The 22,756-nt window shown below is 43.8% G+C and overlaps 2 protein-coding genes across 9 annotated transcripts in view; one reads left to right on the forward strand and one right to left on the reverse strand.

Moving 5' to 3' along the window:
- LOC117348899 (protein-arginine deiminase type-2-like) overlaps nt 1–22,756 on the reverse strand; it is a 244,259-nt gene that overhangs the window by 127,719 nt on the left and 93,784 nt on the right. For 5 of the 6 annotated variants that reach the window (XM_033921524.1, XM_033921529.1, XM_033921527.1 and 2 more), the window contains exon 2: nt 17,379–17,470. The gene's annotated coding sequence lies outside the window, so the exon portion shown is untranslated. Of the gene's footprint in view, nt 1–17,378; nt 17,471–22,095; nt 22,554–22,756 lie in introns of those variants that run through there. The other variant, XM_033921526.1, reaches the window with a different exon arrangement.
- Nucleotides 2,939–22,756, forward strand: part of LOC117348897 (protein-arginine deiminase type-3-like) — a 52,058-nt gene continuing 32,240 nt past the window's right edge. For 2 of the 3 annotated variants that reach the window (XM_033921518.1, XM_033921519.1), the window contains exons 1-5: nt 2,939–3,046; nt 12,157–12,337; nt 16,690–16,762; nt 20,316–20,377; nt 22,116–22,233. In XM_033921518.1, the coding sequence (XP_033777409.1) occupies nt 2,955–3,046; nt 12,157–12,337; nt 16,690–16,762; nt 20,316–20,377; nt 22,116–22,233 (526 nt within the window). In that variant the 5' untranslated portion in view covers nt 2,939–2,954. The remainder of the gene's footprint in view (nt 3,047–12,156; nt 12,338–16,689; nt 16,763–20,315; nt 20,378–22,115; nt 22,234–22,756) is intronic. The other variant, XM_033921520.1, reaches the window with a different exon arrangement.

The following is a 22,756-nucleotide window of genomic DNA, read 5'->3' on the forward strand; positions in this document are numbered from 1 at the left end:
AAAAGGCCACAGCAATACTACCAGCCCACAAGTTGCTACTAGATCGCCGGGACGAGATCTGGAAGACCCCAATGTCAGGCACCGCTGTGTCCAAGAAACTGGACCAAAAATACCAGATCAGTGAGGCACCAGGCTTTGACAAACCACAGCTCCCTCACCATTCTATCATAGTGGAATCTGCACTCAAAAAAGCGAAGAGCAACCGCCCTCATGCCAACGATCCCCTGGGCAAGGAACACAGGATCCTGGATTCCACTGCAAAAAAGGTCTACCATGGCTCCATGCTCAATGCAAAAATTGATACCCACTTATTCCACCTGACCGTGTATAACGATGCCCTCCGGAGGAGAGTAGAGGAAACCCTGGACACTCTACACCCGGAGGGAAAAGCCTGCATAGCTCCCATACTGCAGGACATGGAAGAATGCGGAAAACATATGATAAGAGAGACCTTCGACGCATTCGAAACCTCGACCCGCACAGCTGGAGTAGCCATAGCAGCCAGACGCCTGGCATGGCATCACCAAAAGTGTGGCTGACTTATCCTGCTGTCCATGGAGAACTCCCGTTACAGGTAAGTAACTTCGCTGGCCCCATGGAATGACAGAGCCCTGAGGAGCTATGTGAGGGGATTGAAAACATTGAGATTACTGGTCCAGAGCCAAAGCCTGTTGAGGACATGGAGGTGAACCTGACCTTGGTAGACTGTTTGTTTTGCTTGAGTTTTTTTTTTTTTAATTTTCCTTTCTTTCTCGTTTGAATTGAGAAAGAGTGAGATATCAAGTTTCATTAAAATTTGATATACCACCAAATCAGCTTACAAGGCAGTTTACAAAGATAAATTAGGGAAACATATCTTAATTCAAAAACCCAAAAGACGAATAACAATAGACAGAAATAAATCACAAAGATAAAGGGATAAGGGAAGAACTACAATATTTTAAAAGAAAAGAAGGGAGAAGCGTAAGACAAAAGAGAGGGAAAACAACGCAGCTGAAAGCGCAGCAAGATTAAAATACCACTAAAAAGAATGAGGCGCCCTTAAAAGTACGATCATAGTCCAAAGGCATCTTTGAACACAAAGGTTTTCAAGTTACTTTTAAAGGAGTTTAAAGGCATATCCTCTCAGAAAATTGGGTGCAGAATTCCAAAGGGATGGGGCTGTTACAGAACTTTGAAAAGCAATTCCAGTTGAAAGAATTAGTTGCTGACAGGATTTACGAGCAAGCTGCTAGAAGGGGACTACTGAAGTCATGTTGGCTATTTTTTGGTGGAAGAGAGGTTTTTTGGGTTTTGTTTCTCTTTCCCTGTTTGAAACTCAAGCCCTGTTGTTATCAGACCCTTGAAACATGTGGCATTGCTGGGGAGTACAGGGTTGTGGGGAGTGTGCTGTGAGATCTGAGTGCAAATTCTTTTTGTTCTACCAAAAAAGTAAATAAAAACAGACACAGCAACATTTTGTTCCCTGCAGTCAGCTCTAAGGAGCAGGAACCTGATGGTACCTGTATGTGGCAGGTAAATGAACTGGTATCACTAGGATTAACCCTTATCTGAAATTAGACTCTTGCTTGTGCTATCAGGGCTCAGTGAAGAGAACTTTATGGGGGACTACTGAAGTCCATGTGCCCTGCTGGGGTGTGGCCTGTTGCCAGCCCGAAGGAAGGAAGCCCAGTATCCTGTTTCCAACAGTGGCCAACCCAGGTCTCAAGTACCTGGAAGAAACCCAAAGAGTAGCAACATTCCAGAGCTGAGATTGTGATGTCATAATGCCTCATTCCACCAATGCCTAAGAACCAACTTCATCAGTGATGTCACTATGGCTTGACTGTCCTATACTTGGCTCACATGAGAATATAACAATTGCCGTACTGGGACAGACCGAAGGTCCATCAAGCCCAGTATTCTGCTTCCAACAGTGGCTAACCCAGGTACCAGACAGAAACCCAAAGAGTAGCAACATTCCAGAGCTGAGATTGTGATGTCATAATGCCTCATTCCACCAATGCCTCAAAGCCAATCTCATCGGTGATAAGAGAAAGGGATGGTGCAAAGGAAGGGAGAAAGAGATACTTGAAGTGAAGACAGTTCAGAAAGATGGTGGATCTTGGGGTGGCGCAGAGGGAGGGAGAGATATAGGATGGAAGGGTAGGGTAGTTGGAAAGAGAAAGGAAGATCTGGGGAAAGGAGGAAGGCAGAGAGAAATATGGGAGATAGGAATAAATGTTAGGTCTGGGGATGGAAAGGAAAGAGAAAATTAACATCTCTTTTTTTCCATCCCATTGTTCAGCATTAAGGGAGGAGGGAAGAAGAACAACAGAAAAGAGAGAAAGAAATGGACCAGGGGAGAGTGGAGGAGAGATGGACCTATGGGAACGCATGAGGAAAGAGAGGTGGATAAGTAGATGCTGGGAGATGGAGAGAAAGGGACAGGAACAAGAGTAGAGAGAGGGAGGGAAGGGGATGCTGGAAGTGGTGAACTATGTAGAAGAGGAAGATGAACAGTGAGTACAGTGGTAGAAATGTAGTAATGGAGAGTCAAAAGAAGGAAATAGCAGACTGGGAAAAGAGTGAGATGGGAAATGGGAGAACTAGGGGCTGAGAGGACATGGAAAGTTGATAGGTGGCTGAAACTTTAAAAAGTACGATAGGAGAAGTGTGAGAAAAAGGGCGAGATTTGAGTGGACAGGCAGAAAAGAAAAAGGGGAGGAAAGCTGAAAGAGAAAAATCAATATTTTGGAGAAAGCAAAAGCCTGGCAGTGGCTTTGTGCAGATCAGCAGCCTTCCTAGGAAGGAACAGCAGTGGTATTTGTTATCTCACCCTATACACAAAACCTTCCCAGGCAGAAAGGTGTTAATTGAGTTAAAGAATCCACCTCGGAGCCAGGGGAAGGGCTAGTAAAGCTGCCTCACCCTAGCAGGGCAGACAGAGGGTGAGTGCAAGGCAAGGTGGCAACATGTCTGAGAAGAGGACGATCCAGATCTCGTGGCAACAAGCCACTTACGCTACCTGTGTAGTAGGGACAAAAATGACCGTAGATGTATACGGGTAAGAAGAATCGTCTTCTCTGATTTGGCAGAGCTTTGGAAAAAGGGCGATTTCAACTTTAGGAGAAATAGTGCAGTAAGAGCTTCAGGAAACTGATTTTGGAAATTCTTCATTCATTTAGGAATGCATTTTCAAATAACTTGCACAACCCAAGGGATATTTTTATATCAATTCTTGATTTATTAACCGACTACACAAGGTGGGATACAACAATTGAATCTGTAAAAAAAGGTCAAACAGACAAACACAATAGAACTTGCATACAGCATTTAAAAAATGCATTGCAAGTCACCTGGTTATGGTGAAAAGCTCCAAAGCAGCACAAATGCAGTCCTGCTTGCACAGGGTGTGTGTGGGGAACAGTTTCACCAAAGGGGTTAGTATTGTGCATACTATGACCGGAATGAACCTCCCTCCTAAGCCAGTACATGTCAAGTATGAGCTCAGTCTCAGATTTACTGCTAACGCTTGCCATGTTCCAAAGAGAGCTCCAGGCACCTTATCCAGATGGGCGCTTGGCAGAAAATAGATGTGTAAGTCGGCCATTCAAAATTTAAAAGAAATGTAACAAAAGACCAGCATTGTGGAGCTTTGTATACAGTACAAGGCTGCAGGAAAAATAGGTGTGTCCTGAAAGCTCCGTCCACACTTGCACAAGAAAGAAGTGAATTTTGCTACTATCTTAATATATTTGTATTGCTCTTTTAGTATTCTGTTTTTAAGATTTATTTTTATATTTTAAGTAGGTTATTATACTTCACTTACAACTGTAGATTGAAGAGTGAATATTTTACAAAATTTTATTTTATTGAAAATTGCAAGCGCTTCACACTATATAGCAGTGGATACTGAGTAATAAATATTGTAAATTAAAAAAAATATATAAAAGTGTAAGGAGCAGATATTGAAAGCAAGTACAGTACAAAGAAGTGGAACCAAGTAAGGAACTTAGCAGCCTCAAAAGTTAAGTTTTATGCTGCATCCAATGATTTTGAACAGAAATGAGGCAAACACAATTTCTTCTCCAAAGCCCATGTTTATGCTGTTTTAACATCTGTTTGGTTGAAACATCTGCAAATCCTATGAAATTCAGCAATTAGATTGTTAGGAAGAGCTTAAGAACATACGAATAGCCTTACTGGGTCAGACCAGTGGTTGATCTGTTTCCACAGTGGCTAATCCAGGTCACAAATACCTGGTAAAACCCCAAATAATAGTAACATTCCATGCCACCGATCCAGGGCATGCAATGGCTTCCCCATGTCTGTCTATGGACTTTTCCTCCAGGAACTTGTCCAAACCTTTTTTAAAAACAGCTACATTAACTGTCAATGCATTCCAGAGCTTAACTATTCTCTGAGTGAAAAAAATATTTCCTTCTGTTGGTAGTAGATAAATTGTTGAATGATTGTGCTGCTTGTTTCTCAGCTCACTTAGGGTGTCTTTTACTAAGATGTGCTAAATGCTAACATGTCCCCTTAGCTTGTACAAGAGACTGTGCATTCTTTTATCTGACACCAGTGCTTTGGAATGATTTGCCACTAGCTCAGTGGAACAAGGAATCTTTGCAGAATTTTAAGATGCAGCTTAAAGCTTTTTAAATTATCTTTCAGTCTAGATTGATTGGACCAGAATGTCTGGAATTGATTGCTTGGATTTGATGGGGTTTTTTTTGGTTTTTTTTTAAATATGGATGAGTGGCTGTTAATCTTTCCTATTTTATTGGAGTTCTTTTCTGTTTTAAAATTTGTGGATTATTCTTGTAAACTGCTTTGGTCTTTTGCTTAGCTAATCGATATATCAAATATTTTAAAACTCAGAGCAGGTGCAAAGTCTGATAGGTTAAATTGTAGCTGTATGTTTTTGCATCGCCAAACTAGGAACTCCACATGTGCTGTTGTATCCTGCTCAGACTCCTCCCAGAAGATGCTTCAGCTCGCCTGGATTTGGTCACTAACCAGGCCAGGCTATTTCCAGCTAGCAGAGGGCCGGTTAAGGCAACTTTCAGACTTAATCGGCCATAACATAGTGGGCAAATATGTCTCTGTTTTTTATGACATAAGAACATATGAATTGCCGCTGCTGGGTCAGACCAATGGTCCATCCTGCCCAGCAGTCCGCTCACACGGTGGCCCCAAAGTCAAGACCAGTGCTCCAAATGAGTCCAGTCTCACCAGTTCAGCAGGAACTTGTCCAACTTTGTCTTGAAACCCTGAAAGGTGTTTTCCCCTATGACAGACTCCGGAAGAGCGTTCCAGTTTTCTACCACTCTCTGGGTGAAGAAGAACTTCCTTACGTTTGTACGGAATCTATCCCCTTTCAACTTTAGAGAATGTCCTCTTGTTCTCCCTACCTTGGAGAGGGTGAACAGTCTGTCTTTCTCTACTAAGTCTATTCCCTTCTGTATTTTGAATGTTTCGATCATGTTCCCTCTCAGTCTCCTCTTTTCAAGGGAGAAGAGGCCCAGTTTCTCTAATCTCTCACTGTACGGCAACTCCTCCAGCCCCTTAACCATTTTAGTTGCTCTTCTCTGGACCCTTTCGAGTAGTACCGTGTCCTTCTTCATGTACGGCGACCAGTGCTGGATGCAGTACTCCAGGTGAGGGCGCACCATGACCCGGTACAGCAGCATGATAACCTTCTCTGATCTGTTCGTGATCATTCCTAGCATTCTGTTCGCCCTTTTCGCTGCCACAGCGCATTGTGCAGATGGCTTCTTGGACTTGTCGATCAGAACTCCCAAGTACCTTTCCTGGGAGGTCTCTCTAAGTACCGCCCTGGACATCCTGTATTCGTGCATGAAATTTTTGTTCCCGACATGCATCACTTTGCACTTATCCACATTGAACCTCATCTGCCATGGTCTAATTTGAACACTAAGCCTGGCTCCTTAAGTTCTGATTATTGGGACTTGGACCGTCATGCCCCCCCACCCCACCAAATACCCCCATCATTGGTGGCTTTTTTCCAATGCTAGCTGAGAATTTTCAGCAGTGATAACTGGTTAAACATCAGAGAAAATTGTGGTTAGCTGACGAGACGTGAGCCAAACACTTGGTTTTGTTCTTAGCCCATAACTTGCGCTGAGTATCAGTTTTACAAAAGGCTCGCTTCCCACCGAGCGTAACCTGTTGATGTGTTCCTGGCTCTTCAGAGTGCACGCTCATGTATCTACAAGTCCATATCTGAAGGCCAGGCTGTTCCTTAACCAGGAAGTATGCACTGGAGGTAGATGTAAATCTCGGAAAAGGAGTAGCCAAAGGGACCCACCAGTGGCTGTCAAATCAATAAAATCTGTTAAGAAAGCAGCCTTTAAATACACAATGGGTGATTCTTCTCCTGCCCTGCAGATGATTTTAGTAAGTCTAACATGTTTCAGCAGTAACTGTCTGTGTCGGGACACATTTGCTCCTTGTGTTAAACACACACTTTACAATAGGACACTCGGTGCTTAAAGGTTGCTTAAACTGGGCTCCTTGAGGTCAGGGTGACCTGCTAGAAGTCATTTAAAGTTACTGATGACACAAAGCTATTCAAAATTGTTAGATCACAAGAGGATTGTGAAAATTTGCAAGAGGACCTTGGGAGACTGGGTGTCAAAATGATGCACATGGGAACATAAGAATAGCCATCCTGGGTCAGACCAATGGTCCATCTAGCCTGTTTCCAACAGTGGCCAATCCAGGTCACAGGACAAATACCATGCTACCGATCCCAGGGCATGCAATGGCACTATTGACATCAGGAACTTGTCTAAACATTTTTTAAACCCAGCTACACTAACTGCTTTTACCAATCCCAAATAGCAAAAACATTCCAAGCTACCAATTCCAGGGTCATTAGGGATGTATCTGCTGCTCTCTGCAGGTTACTCTCCTCTCCTTCCCCCCCCCCCTCCATTCTTCTATTTCTTTGCAATGGAAGCAATGACAAACAGGCAATAAATCCTTTGCAGTTTGGGAGATGGCTGATCACATGCTTTTTGGAACTCAGAGTTCTATATCTTTCTTCCTGGCACATACAGTGAATTGCTTCTGTAACAGTTTACAGCCTCAAGCTCCAAACTGCCTTGCTGTGCTTCAGATTAGTACATGTTGGGGCTTGATATGGTCAGTTTCTGCTTGAATATATTAGCAAAGAGGTGCATTTTGTAAGATCAGGAAAACCTGCTCTGAAATTACACAGAATTTAGATTTGAAAAACCAAGGATTTAGCCCCTAACTTTGAGGGTTATGCTTCTACGAGGGGCTGCTGAAAAGTTCTCAGCCCAACCAAGAAAAGAATGATGTGAAGCCATGAAACTTACAACTTATTCCACATTTTTCTTGACACTTCCCATTTCAATGATATGAAATGAAACAAAAAGTAAAGAATAACTTGTAAGTTTTATGGCTCCACATCATTCTCTTCTTGGTTGGGCTGAGAACTTTTCAGCGACCCCTTGTAAACTGATTTCTTTGGAAATTTGTTAGGGCTAAATGTCTATATTTATACTAAACTCTTAAATTTAGGTACATAAAAAGTAGGAGACAGAGAAAAAGCATAGTTACTTACCGTAACAGTTGTTATCCAGGGACAGCAGGCAGCTATTCTCACAAGTGAGTGACGTCATCCGACGGAGCCTCGATGCGGACGCCTCACAAGCAGACGTGCTTGAAGAAACTCGAAGTTTCGAGTCGCCCGCACCGCGCATGCACAAGTGCCTTCCTGCCCAGCGCAGGGCTCGTCTCCTCAGTTCAGATAGCCAGCAGAGAAGCCAACCCGGGAAGGTGGGTGGGATGTGAGAATAGCTGCCTGCTGTCCCTGGATAACAACTGTTACAGTAAGTAAGGACAAGCAGGCAGGTATTCTCACAAGTGGGTGACCTCTAAGCTAACCAAAATGGGATGGTGGGAGAGTTGGCAACTTAGGAGAATAAATTTTGCAATACTGTTTGGCCAAACAGTCTATTCCGTCTGGAGAAAGTATCCAGACAATAGTGAGAAGTGAAGGTATGAACCGAGGACCAAGTAGCAGCTCTATAAATTTCCTCAATAGGTGTGGATCTGAGGAAAGCTACAGAAGCTGCCATTGCTCTGACCTTATGGGCTATGACTTTACTGTGAAGAGGTAATCCAGCCTGGGCATAGCAGAAAGACATACAGGCCGCCATCCAATTGGAGATGGTACACTTAGAAATAGGATGTCCCAACTTGTTCAGATCAAAGGAGACAAAAAGTTGAGGAGCAGTTCTGTGTGGTTTGGTGCATTCCAAGTAGAAAGCCAAAGCACGTTTACAGTCCAGAGTATGAAGAGCAACTTCTCCAGGATGAGAATGATGCTTTGGAAAAAACAATGGATTGGTTGAGATGAAATTCCGAGACTACCTTAGGAAGGAATTTCGGATGAGTGCGAAGAACCACCTTGTCATGATGGAACACTGTAAAAGGTGGATCCGCAACTAACGCCTGGAGCTCATTGACTCGTCGAGCAGAAGTGAGGCCAATGAGAAACACCACTTTCCAAGTGAGATACTTCAGATGAGCATTGTCAGTTGGTTCAAATGGAGGTTTCATCAGCTGAGTAAGAACAATATTGAGGTCCCAAACCACAGGAGGCGGTTTGAGAGGAGAATTGACATTGAAAAGTCCTTTCATGAATCTGGAAACCACAGGATGAGCAGAGAGGGGTTTCCCTTCAATAGGCTGATGGAAAGCAGTAATTGCACTAAGATGGACTCGTATCGATGTAGACTTGAGGCCAGAATGAGAAAGGTGCAAAAGATAGTCCAAAACTGAAGATAAGGAGGAATGTTGAGGCTCCTTATGATGAGAAAAACACCAAGTAGAAAATCTAGTCCATTTTTGGTGATAGCATTGTCTAGTAGTAGGCTTCTGTGAAGCTTCCAACATCCCTCACAGATTGAGAAAACTGGAAAGGAGCTATGTTGAGAGGAACCAAGCTGTCAGGTGTAGAGACTGCAGGTTGGGATGAAGCAGTGATCCCTGATGCTGTGTAAGCAGAAAGGGAAAAACTTGTAAAAGGTATGGCTCCCTGCTGCTGAGTTGAAAGAGAAGGGAGTACCAGGGTTGTCTGGGCCACCGAGGAGCAACCAGAATCATGGTGGCATGGTCGGTCTTCAGCTTGACCAGCATCTTTTGAATTAGGGGAAAGGAGGAAACGCATATAGAAAGAGATTCATCCAGTCCAGAAGAAAAGCATCTGCCTCGAGGCGATAAGGAGTGTACATCCTGGAGCAGAACTGAGGCAGTTTGTAGTTGTGGGGGGCTGCAAAGAGGTCTATCTGAGGCATCCCCCACTGAGAGAAAATGTGATGAAGGGGCGTGGAAAGGAGAGTCCATTCGTGAGGCTGCAGAAGACGACTCAAGTTGTCCGCCCCCTGAATGTAGACAGCTTTGAGGAAGGTGTTGTGGCGAATGCCCCAATCCCAAACTTTCAGAGCTTCCTGACAGAGGGAGGCAGATCCCGTGCCTCCCTGTTTGTTGATATAATACACGGCGACCTGATTGTCCGTTCGAATGAGGACTACACGGTCGTGAAGAAGATGCTGAAAAGCATTGAGAGCGTGGAAAATCGCCCTGAGTTCCAGCAGATTGATGTGACATTGACGATCCATAGAGGTCCAATAGCCTTGAGTATGGAGACCATCTAGATGAACCCCCCAAGCGTAAGTTGAAGAATCTGTCGTGAGAACTTTCTGATGAGGGGGTGTATGAAAAAGTAAGCCTCTGGATAGATTGGAAGAGAGCATCCACCAGCAAAGAGACTGTGTCAGAGCAGGAGTGACCTGGATGTGTCGAGTCAGAGAGTCGGAAACCTGCGTCCATTAAGATGCCAGGGTCCACTGAGGTATTCTGAGGTGAAGTCTGGCAAAAGGAGTCACGTGTACTGTGGAAGAACCATCATGTGTCTCGCCGAGATGGATGGGCGACAGGACACTGAATGACAAAGATGGAGAAGAGCTTCCAGACATTGTTGAGGAAGGAATGCTCTAAGTTGGGCTGTGTCCAGAACAGCTCCGATGAATTGAAGAGTCAGACGGTTGCAGATGGGATTTGGGAAAGTTGATTTCGAATCCCAGACTTTGCAGGAACCAGATAGTCCGTTGGGTCGCTACGACAACTTCTTGAGACGTGGAATCTTTGATGAGCCAGTCGTTGAGGTATGGAAATACTTGAAGACCATGGTTCCTGAGAGCTGCGGCCACCACTACCAGGCATTTGGAGAATACTCTGGGAGACGAGGCCAGACCGAAAGGGAGTACTCTGTACTGATAATGCAGATTTCCCACCCGAAATCTGAGGTACTGATGGGAGGCCAGATGAATGGGAATGTGTGTGTAGGCCTCCTTGAGATCCAAATAGCATAACCAGTCGTTCTGCTCGAGGAGGGGATAAAGAGATGTCAAGGTCAACATGCAAAATTTTTTCTCTGACTAGAAGTTTGTTGAGCACCCTGAGATCCAAAATAGGTCTCAGATCGCCCGTCTTCTTTGGAACAAGGAAGTAACGGGAGTAAAAACCCTTGTTCTGCTGAGCCAGAGGAACTGGCTCGATAGCTTGAAGCTGAAGTAGAGCTTGAGCTTCCTGAAGAAGAAGGGTGGTCTGGGAGGGATTGGAAGGATACTCTCTTGGAGGATGTTCCGGAGAAACTTGATGGAAATGAAGAGAGTATCCCTCCCTGATGATGGAAAGGACCCAGAGGTCGGTAGTAACCGTCATCCACCGGTGGTAAAAATGGTGGAGATGACCTCCGATAGGGGGAAAAACGGGAAAGGGCAGAACGACAAAGGTTTATGCTCTGTTCCAGACAGTCAAAAAGGCTGAGGAGCCTTAGGTACAGCAGACGGCTGAGGCTTTTGCTGCTTCTGTGGATGCTGCCTCTTGACAGGCTGATGAGTAGCATGAGCCTGCTTTGGTGGAAAACGCCGCTGATAGATTTGAGGAGGGCGTGTAGGTCGAGGAGGCTTCGGGGGAAGGAAAAATAAAAATAAAAACATACATACCTGCCTCAAGAACATCAGTACCTGGCATAGGAAAGCCTAGTAGAGCTGTACAAAGGTATCTTATGTAGCCTGGGGGGTGAGCTAGTGAACCATAGAGAGGAGGACCCAGGCCCATAAGCCACTCTAACCACTGCATTCATGGTGAAACATGTTCACCCCCCAAAACACCCTACTGTACTGCCATATAGGTGGCACCTGCAGCCATAAGGGCTTTTGGGGGGTTCACCATAAGGGAGTTCTGGTGAGATGTTTAAGTGGCACCTATTTTGTGAAGTTCACAGCAGTGACCTGTAAGGTGCCCAACTACTCTGTTGCCATGTCTGGGTGTCCAGTTCATCACTTTGCTGGTCCCTCCCATGTCCAAAAGGTCTTGTTCTAGGTGTTTTTGACTTGGATGATTTTTTTGATGAGAATGGGGTATAAAGGGATGGAGGAATAATAGACCCTGATCGATTTTCAGAGGGTTGTGTTCGTGAGCAGATAGCTAAAATAAAAGTAGACAAAACGATGGGGCCTGATGGTGTACATCCCAGGTTGCTGAAGGAATGTAGGGAAGTTCTAGTAGCTCCGCTGACTGACCTTTTCAATGAGTCTCTAGAGTCAGGAGTGGTATCGGAGGACTATGTGGTCCCTCTGCACAAAAGTGGAAGTAAGGAAGAAGTAGGGAATTACAGGCCAGTAAGTCTGACTTCTGGGGTAAGCAAATTAATGGAAACGCTTTTAAAACAGAGAGTGGTCAAGTTTCTGGAATCCTGTGGATTGCAGGATTAGAGGCAACATGGATTCACTAGAGGTAGGTCTTGTCAGACAAATCTGATACATTTCTTTGACCTGGGTGACCAAAATTAGATTAGGTTAGGATATAGCAGAGACAAAATTCAGAGCCTATGGGGCAGAAGGAGTAAGAGTGACCTAAAACTGGCCTACCCTTTCAGCCTTAAAAATAAAATGATTCTCTGTTAAGGGTTGGGAGACATTTTCATGACTTTGAGGATAGCTAGAATACCTCTGTCAACCTGTCAGCTTCCAATTTTCAAAGATAAAGATGAAATAAATATAAAATCAAGTATGGGGACACATTCAGTGACTGATGTCTCTGTTCCAGATCTAGGCCACCAGGTGCTACATCATTTGACATTCGAGGAACACCTGGAGTGCATATCTGCATTGTCTACAATCCGGACATTGTGAAGCAACCCAGTGGAACAGGAAAGTGGCCCCTAACGACTGGGCTTGAAGTTTTGTTATCCATGCCATCTCCTAGTGACAGTGTCAGCAGTGACAAGGTGAGAGAACTGGTAGCTCACTTTCTTCACTTCAAAATTTATGTGGCAGTCTGGCAGAGAAAGATAATGGTTTGTATATATGCTGGTATTAATTATTTCTGTAGCGCTACCAGTCATATGCAGCACTGTACAATTATGAAGGAGACAGTCCCTGCTCGAAAGAGCTTAAGATCATTCTAAACAGACATGATAGACAAGCAGGATGCCACGATGAGGGATACAGTTGAGGGGGAGGGGGATGGTGAGCAGACGGGAGTAGGGTTATGGATTGAAGGCTATATCAAAAAGGAGGGTTTTCAGTCTACTTTTAAACAAGAAAAGGGGCATAATGGATGAACTCAGGTGGTTTATTCCAGGCACACAAGGCAGCTAGACTAAAAGAACAAAGTCTGGAATTGGCAGTGGAGGAGAAGGTAGGGTTACCATATGGCTCCAGAAAAAGGAGGATGGATTGAGACATCTAGGTTTTACTTCCATTGCTTTCAATGTCCCTATCCGGGTTTTACTTCCATTGCTTCCAGATGCCCCTATCTGTCCTGCTTACTTCCATTGCTTTCAATGTCCCTATCCGGGTTTTACTTCCAGATGCCCCTATCTGTCCTGCTTACTTCCATTGCTTTTAATGTCCCTATCCGGGTTTTACTTCCATTGCTTCCAGATGCCCCTATCTGTCCTGCTTACTTCCATTGCTTTCAATGTCCCTATCCGGGTTTTACTTCCATTGCTTCCAGATGCCCCTATCTGTCCTGCTTACTTCCATTGCTTTCAATGTCCCTATCCGGGTTTTACTTCCATTGCTTCCAGATGCCCCTATCTGTCCTGCTTACTTCCATTGCTTTCAATGTCCCTATCCGGGTTTTACTTCCATTGCTTCCAGATGCCCCTATCTGTCCTGCTTACTTCCATTGCTTTCAATGTCCCTATCCGGGTTTTACTTCCAGATGCCCCTATCTGTCCTGCTTACTTCCATTGCTTTTAATGTCCCTATCCGGGTTTTACTTCCATTGCTTCCAGATGCCCCTATCTGTCCTGCTTACTTCCATTGCTTTCAATGTCCCTATCCGGGTTTTACTTCCATTGCTTCCAGATGCCCCTATCTGTCCTGCTTACTTCCATTGCTTTCAATGTCCCTATCCGGGTTTTACTTCCATTGCTTCCAGATGCCCCTATCTGTCCTGCTTACTTCCATTGCTTTCAATGTCCCTATCCGGGTTTTACTTCCAGATGCCCCTATCTGTCCTGCTTACTTCCATTGCTTTCAATGTCCCTATCCGGGTTTTACTTCCATTGCTTCCAGATGCCCCTATCTGTCCTGCTTACTTCCATTGCTTTCAATGTCCCTATCCGGGTTTTACTTCCATTGCTTCCAGATGCCCCTATCTGTCCTGCTTACTTCCATTGCTTTCAATGTCCCTATCCGGGTTTTACTTCCATTGCTTCCAGATGCCCCTATCTGTCCTGTTTACTTCCATTGCTTTCAATGTCCCTATCCGGGTTTTACTTCCATTGCTTCCAGATGCCCCTATCTGTCCTGTTTACTTCCATTGCTTTCAATGTCCCTATCCGGGTTTTACTTCCATTGCTTCCAGATGCCCCTATCTGTCCTGCTTACTTCCATTGCTTTCAATGTCCCTATCCGGGTTTTACTTCCAGATGCCCCTATCTGTCCTGCTTACTTCCATTGCTTTCATTGGAAGTAATACCTGGATGTCTCAATCCGTCCTTCTTTTTCTGGAGCCATATGGTAACTCTAGGAGAAGGGTACAGCTAAGAATGGCTGATCTGAGGCGTATAAGGAGAGATAAGAGAGGAGAGATACTGAGGGGCTGCGGCATGAACACACTTGTAGGTAAGTAATAGGAGTTTGAACTGTATGTGGAGGCGGATAGGGAGCCAGTGAAGTGATTTGAAGAGAGGGCTAAGGTAAGTGTAAGAAGGCTGGAAGTAGATAAGTCGTGCATCTGAGTTTTGCACTGATTACAGGGGGGGAGAAGTAAATTGTTAAGTGTGAGGTTATGAGAGTATAGACAAGTGTCCAGATATTGTGCTCAGATAGGAAGGGGTGAATTTTGATGATGTTGTAGAGATAGAAGCAACAGGCTTTAGCAGTCTGTTGGATGAGCACCAAATCAGCAGATTCCCAGCTTAATTGAAAGACTTATTAAGGTCTCTCAGGAGAGTCATAAGGCAAGGGAAAGAGACTGTGAAAAAGCAGAGGAAAATAAAAGGTGACTATTGTGGACATATGCTGTCACTCAGTGCTAATTGGTCAGCCAGGAACTCCCTCTGGCCAGCCAAATGGTGCTTAGCTGGCTATCTACCGAAATTCAATGGGAGACCACCAACTCTATCTCGTTGAATATCTGGCTCAGTAGATTGACTGACGATGTAACCAGTTACCACCAATATCCTGCAGCTCACTAGCTAAGACTGGTTTATATTTGGCTGCTAAGATTTAGCATTTTGGCTTAGGTGGTCATATCTCAGCCAACCAAAACCAGAACGAAAATTCAATTCAATTCAACACATATGATGCCGGCACTGAATTCCCAGGTTCACTGCAGGCTGTGGGAGTTAGCTGTCTATCTCCAAAGGACTGAATATCAGGCCCATGGAAGATAAGTTCACATGTAAATTCATCTTAAAACCACATAAAGAGAATGATAATGAGCTGCTAGTTCCACACAACAGGCATGAAAAAACTGAAACAGGATCATACATGGACAGAGTTTGAAATTCTGCTTAAAATTATATAATTAAGGATATGGTGAGATGTAAGTAGTTGTGCTGCCTGATTCGCCAATTTGAATCGATTCATTGACTGAGAAAATCAGACTCTCCGATTCAGCGACCTACACACACACACCCTCCCTGGGACATGCCTCCGAGGCCTCGTAAAGCAGCAGCAGCGGTGTTAGTGGACAGTCATCAGCAGCATTATTCTGAGCGGGCTGTTCGCGGCCTACTCTGTCAGGGTCTTCCCTCTGCTGTGTCACTGATGACACAGCAGAGGGAAGTTCTAGCGAGGCAGGTCACAAGTAGCCCATTCAGAGCAATGCCACTGCTGACTGTCCACAGTGGCCGTCACTGCTGCTTTAGAGAGTCAGTGGGGTGCTGCTGCATAGGGGGATGAGAGGGCGGAATGAAAAATTACTGCTCAGGGGGATAGGAGGGTGGGAGGGATAGAAAGCTGCTACACAGGGGAATGGGTGAGAGGGGAGGATAGCTGCTGCTCAGGGGGATAGGAAGGGAAGAAAGATGCTGCACATGGGGGGAGGGAAAGAGGAGAGAGGAAGAATTGTTGTGGTGGAGGAGGGGAAGGGAGAGTAGAGGTAGAAAGGGGTGAGAGGAAGAAATCCTGCATATGGTGGAGTGGAGGGAGACATGCATGGAGAAGAGAGAAGAAGAAATGTTGGAAATAGGGTGGAGGACAGGGAGAGATGGTGCATGGGGAGAGAGAAAGAAATGTTGCACATCATAATGCAGGGGAAGAAGGGAAAGATACTTTATGGAGGGGAATAGAAAGGTTTGACCCAGGGCACAAGGTAGGGAGGGAGAGAGAGATGGTAGACAGTGAGAAAGAAACAAATGTTGGATATGGCAGTGGAAGGTAGAAAAAATAATTGTATTTTCTATTTTGTGATGACAATATGTCAGATTTGAAATGTGTCTTCTGCCAGAGCTGGTGTTAGACAGAGAGAGGAAAAGTCTTTTTTGTTTATTTTGTTTATACCACAGCAGCGGCATGGGGTTGGAGAGAAGAAAAGGAGTGGGTGGGGTGGGTGGCTACAAAATAAACCTGTCAGGATGTCTGAAAAAAACAAACGTCCAATTGGGCAGGAAAAGCAAATTGAAAAATCGATTCAAATCGAATCGAAAATCTTTTCCATGAATTGGGCTGCAACTGAAAACACCTGTGGAGTTTCAGAGAGATTAAAGAGGTGGGGGAGGAACATACAGAAACGTCAGGCAACTGAGGACAAAATGGACAGTAATAATTAGAACGAGTTGGAAGAGGCTCGACTCCTTGAAATAATTGGCCCTAAAAAAGACAGAAATAAACAAGGAAAATATGTCATGAGAGAAGATCGGAATCAAATCAGTCTGAGGCTTGCATATTTCTCTCCTTATTCTTTTAAATTGAAATAAGCTGTGTTTCTTATGTTATCTTTATTTTTAATATTTTGTTAACTGGTTACGCAGTTTAGAAGCACGATGTTATGTTATATTGATCCAAAACCTACCTGTTGAACTATCAAATGTCACACTTTATAGCCATATCGGCATTATTCTTCCTTAATTATGTTCTCTCTCTAATAGTGGATCTTAACCCAGCTACAATGTCTTTACAGGTTAAAGTTTCATATTATGGAGCCAAAGGAAAGTCTCTTTTGGGCAGTGCCATGCTCTATCTTACCAGCGTTGGTAAGTGCGAATTTCAGTACAACAGATATCTTGCAAGCAATGCTGGAGCAAAAGTGGGTGACCAGAATACAATACTTCAAAAGAAGCTTCCAGTGCTGCTATGCAACAAAAGCTTTACTGAGTGTCATGGGTGTCAAAATAGTTAATTTCTGCATTGCTTAGAAGGATCTTAACTGGTGTTGCATTGTAGCTATGGAAATGTAACTAATTACAGTACTTAAGTAAAAGTTTTCTCACTTTTACAGTCACCAAAGTAATAATTTCACCAATTTTTATTAGAAACATAGAAACATGATGGCAGACAAAGGCCAAATGGCCCATCTGGTCTGCTCGTCCGCAGTAAACATCATCTCCTACCCTCTCCGAGAGATCCCGCGTGCTTATCCCAGGCCCTCCCAAATTCAGACACAGTCTCTGTCTCCGCCCCCTCCTCCGGGAGACCACTACTTTTACTTAATTCCATCAGATGCTTGCAGTTTAAAACTAGAAAGTAAAACAGAAGCGAGACTTAAGAGAATTCCTCAATAAAACCAGAACCTCATCACCCAAACAATGGATCATCTCATCCTAAACTTTGCTGTTCAGTGAATATAGCCTATGAGAACAGTGGACTTGCCTGTGTTTGTTGAACTGGTTACTGAACAGAGATATGGTCTTTCTTCTGGTTTAGTCCTAGTTGATTGAAAAAAGGCCATTGTAGGCCCAATCCTGGAAAAAAAAAGAAAAAAATCAGTCTCTGGATCAATCACAACCATCTAGCTTCCTTCCAAGTTATAAACCTTCCAATCGTTTCAAAACTTTTAGAACATTTTGTATTCAATCAACTATCTCAACATTCAGAATCTTCAAATTTTTTACCCCCCTTGCAATCAGGTTTTCGGAAAAATCATTCCACAGAAGCTATTATCAGTTCATTTCTCAATGACTTATTCAGCAATGATTGTGGCAAATCTGTTCTCCTCATTAGGTTTCCTTGCAAGCTTCAGTCTCCGGTTCCATAAGGTGCAGTTTTAACAACTTTACTATTTAACATCTTCCTTAGCCCACATGCACTCTTACGGTAATTCAAGAATCTCATATCAGATCATATATGGTATATACACAGATGACATTCTGCTAGTTTCTGTTTATGACTCTCTCTCTCCAAATTTAGTAACTATACAAGCCTGCCTAGAAAAGGTTGGTTCTTGGCTTTCTGACCACCGCCTGGTATTGAATCCATCAAAATCTCAGGCACTTTGGATCACAGGGACTCATTCCACTTCTATTCACTCTACTCTACTGCTGAACAAGAACGTTCGTTGTTAAGGCTAGTCTCGGTTAGGGTGCTGGTCTTTGATCAGAGGGCCGCCACGTGAGTGGACTACTGGGCATGATGGACCACTGGTCTGACCCAGCAGCGGTAATTCTTATGTTCTTATGAAACTAATTGACACCAAGAAATATCTCAGAGTTTCCATAGACTGTGTGCTCACTTTCCGTTCTCAGGTTTCCTCAGTGACAAAATCTTGCTTTTTTATTCCCTCCGTCTAATCTGTTCCTAAATAGACCAACCATCTTGTGCTATACTTCTATACTCCCTTGTCACTTCAAAGTTAAATTACTGCAATGTCATTTACACAGGTCTTCCACCTGTAGCACTCCAAAAAAAATCGCATACTATACAAAACACTTTAATTAGATTTCTCACTCATTTCTACAGATCACACACCACTTCTCAAAGAATATCACTGGCTTCCCATTCCCTTTAGAGGACTGACTGGGTGCCCAGATGGACTTTCCAAAATCCAGCAGTTTGTCTGGGTTTTGGAAAGCTCTGGCCAAGTCTGAAGGGCCTCTGAGCATGCGCGGATGACATCACACGGGTCTGCGCATGCTCATAGGTTCCTGGACACGGCCCAGAGGTCAGGAATAATCAGACGAGGCTTTCAGGGCCGGGCTTGGGTTGGAACAGGGTGAGGTCGAAGGTGGAATAGATGGGGCCAGGGGCAGAATGGTGTGGGGCCAGGCATCCGTAATTTCACCAAGAAAAATATGGTAACCTTATCTCTACCAGAAAGCTGTAAATGTTGGCTGGCTATTCTAAGGATGAGCCCAATATAGTGATTTAAATCTTTGCATTTCAGTAGTAAAGGTATTCTGCCCTCATATGTGTTGAAGTGTCGTTTAATATATGACCCCTAACTGTCCCTTGGCTCCCCTTGTGTATTATGGGATGCTTCCCAGTGACTGTTGTCACTCTAGCTCTGGGTTGGTGCCTCTGTGTTATTCTCTAACGCTCCCCTCTCCATGCTAAGTCACTGCATGGCTTGAGAAAGCATTGTCTATTAAGGTTTTTCATCTGTAGTACTCTGATCTCCAGAGTCCAGCTTCAGTCCTACTAGTTTCTCAAGTACAGCTTTTGAACAACATTATCCTCAGCAATAAGCTGAAAATACGCCTCCCAGTTCCCTACAGCAAGGAATTACACTGATCGAGAGTAGGGCTTTGGCAGGAGCCATCATTTTTTACAAGCACCCTACCGGCGCCTAAGTTAAGTGCAAAACGCCATTTGAAAGACTTTTAAAAGAATTTTCAAGGCGCCTACTGAGCTAATGCCGGAAGTGGCACTAAAACGCCATTTGAAAGACCTTTTAAAAGAATTTTCAAGGCGCCTACTGAGCTAATGCCGGAAGTGGCACTAAAACGCCATTTGAAAGACCTTTTAAAATAATTTTCAAGGCGCCTACTGGGCTAATGGCAAAAGTGGCACTAGGCGCCATTTGAAAGACCTTTTAAAAGAATTTTCAAGGCGCCTACTGAGCTAATGCCAGAAGTGGCACTAGGCGCCATAAAGCGCCTCCGTAAGTACAATTCAGGTCAAAGGCCTTGAAAACCCTGGCCTACATTTCCTGTGCTTAACTTTCCAAAAGGCACAATTCTCTTCATGGCACCGTCACATGTTTGACACACGATCTATGGCCACTTGTAAGGTGGCCGTTGACAATGGTACCATTTTAGAGAATCGGGGCCTAAGAGTCTAGTATGATAATGTTCTGATATACTGCTAAAAGTTTAACTGCTGGTATTCTCCAGCAAAAATATAGCAAAAACAATACCAAAAAAGGGTAAAAAAAAGCTCTCTCAAGTAAACAAATTAAATCCAAAAAATGAGAGAAATTTCATATGATATACGGTGTGTATGTTTCAAAAACAAGGAAAAGGACCTCAAACACCCGAACTTCACCCTCCAGTGAATGGCTTACTGGGGTATGATTTTTATCATCGGTCCTAAAACCGTGTTCATTTTTTAATTTTTTATTTATTCTAAAATTTAAGTGAATGTATTTACCCAAAAACTTAAGACCAATTCCAAGTGCTGTTTTGGTCTTTTTTCATGGTTGAAAATTAAAATAACTTTTCAGCTAAAACTGAAACCAAGCAGAAAAGGTATTTGGTCTGGCTTCAGTGCCAAACCCCAATTCGGTCAGCCTCTGCTCTATTTTTGTAATCATTCTTTTACAATATATTTAGTTGTATTTTATTTTCTTACAATATTTTTTCTGTTATTCAGTCGTCTCTCTAGACGTTGACACAGATCGCAATGGACTGATAAACAAGAAGAAATCTGATAAGGTAATGGCACCTCTGTAATATCAAGGTTCAAAGCAAAGGTATGGATGCAGACTGGAAGCATGGATTGTGTACCTAAGAGTATGAGGGAAGAGGGCTACAAAAGGATGTTCTCCCTGTCTCCCTAGTGGTTCAAGTGGGGTGTTTGGGGGCAGGACCAAAGAGACCTCTCGTGGCAGGTGCACACTTATGGGACCTGGAAGCTCTTCTGAGCAGCTCATTCAAACACAAAATAGTTAAGTAGGAATGGGGTTACCATATGGCACCAGAAAAAGGAGGACGGATTGAGACATCCAGGTTTTACTTCCATCGAAAGCAATGGAAGTAAGGAGGAAAAATTGAGACATCTTGGTTTTACTTCCATTGCTTTCGATGTCTCAATCTGTCCTCCTTTATCTGGAGCCATATGGTAACCCTAGGAAGATATGAACTAAACAGAACACTCTTTCTAAAAGGACAATAAACCCAAAATGTTTGAGCACGGCCTATAACCTACCTTCTCTTGGCCCTCTGAATTCAATGTTGCTACTATTTGAGTATTTGCCAAGTACTTAAGACCTGCATTGGCCATCGTAGAAATAGGAAATTAGGCTAGATCAGTGTTCTCAAACTTGCGGCCCGCCAGGTACTATTTTGGGTTCATAGTCTTAAGCGTGCGGGACAAACGCGCACCGACAAATGAGCGCCAACAATTCAGCACAAGACTTCAGCGTGCCGCAGGAAAACCTTCTTTTAAAGGGCTCTGATGGGGGTGTTGGTGGGGAACTGCCCCACTTTACTTAATAGGGATCGCGCTGGCGTTGGAGGGTTGAAACCCCACATTATACCGGAAACAACTTTTTCTCTATTTTTTAGGGAAGAAGTTAAGTTTTCAGTATAATGTGAGGGGTTACACCCCCCACACCCCCCGACATAGCAGCACGAGGCAGCGCGATCCCTAGTAAGTAGAGTGGGGGGGGTTCCTCCCCACACCCCCCAACATGGCAGCACGGGGCAGCGCGATCCCTAGTAAGTAGAGTGGGGGGGGTTCCTCCCCACACCCCCCGTCGGAGTCCTTTAAAAAAAGGTTTTCCTACGGCGCGCTGAAGTCTTGCGCTGAATTGTCGGCATGCGTTTGTCTCGCGCGCTTTTGTCCCGTCACCCTATTTTGAGGCCCTCGGTATGTTTATCATAATCACAAAAGTAAAATAAAACAGATTCTTGATCATATGTCTCCTTAGGTATAAATTACAATATTATTATTAAGACTTAGCCAAAAGGAAAGATTTATAAACTAAAAAGAGTTTTACCTCATGCAAAATTGTCATTTCTTTAATAAGACATTAACTATTTTTTCTGAGGCCCTCCAAATACCTACAAATCCAAAATGTGGCCCTGCAAAGGCTTTGAGTTTGGGGCCAACTGGACTAGGGGACATTCGAAGTTACAGGGAAATACTTTTAAAATCAATAGGAGGACATTTTTTCACTCAGAGAATAGCTATTCTTATGTTTTTATGATCTTATGTCTGATACCACAGCAAATGCCACAAGTTTGCAGGCCTCACAGGGAAAGGAGATGGAAAGATGATGCCGGATCCATAGGAGGGAATGAGGGAGAGGGAGATAAGGAAGTGATATCAAACTTACTGGGGAAGTGTACTGATTTTAGGGTGGCTCGTGCTACCAGATAGTGACGCCTATGCATGTAATCCCCTTTCTTCCATTATGCTCCAATCTTACCTTTTCTTTTCTTTCTACAGACATCCTGGACATGGGGTTCCCATGGACATGGAGCCATCCTATTAGTTAATTGTGATAAGGATAATTCCAAATGCAATGATGTAGACAACGCTGATGAAATAATAAACCTTAATCAAGGTATAGAATAAAACTTCTGCACTTTGCTCTTCAAATAAATTCATAAGTTATTCGAGATATGCCCTGCATCTGGTGATCCTGAAGATAACTTCAAAATTCCCTTCAATTGGATAAGCTGCTCTATTAGGTTTACTATTTCCATGCAATAGAGTCTTATGTTACAAAGATCAGAGCCTTAGGTAAAACCAGGGGTGCCTCAAGCTCCAGATGGACTAGGTGTTTGTCTAGGGTGACACAGTTTTATGGGTGGTGTTGGCATGGCAGTGGAACTAAAAGATATCCACATGGATGTGGCACTGTTATGTGGAGTCAGTTTGTGGCCTCTGAGCTCATGTAAGTACTCAAGGTCTATATGAGAATAAAAATGTTCTGCATAAGACAGAAACAGCAAGCAGGAGAGATGGCCAGGGAAATAATGAGGTTACTGCAGCCACACTCAGTTTTTTCAGTGAGTGCCTGCATCAGGGTCCTTGATTTTCAAATGTGAGTAAACTCATATATGTTCAGAAACCTTAGCCTCTCA

The sequence above is a fragment of the Geotrypetes seraphini genome, chromosome 15 (assembly GCF_902459505.1).
Source record: "Geotrypetes seraphini chromosome 15, aGeoSer1.1, whole genome shotgun sequence".
Classification (NCBI taxonomy): domain Eukaryota; kingdom Metazoa; phylum Chordata; class Amphibia; order Gymnophiona; family Dermophiidae; genus Geotrypetes; species Geotrypetes seraphini.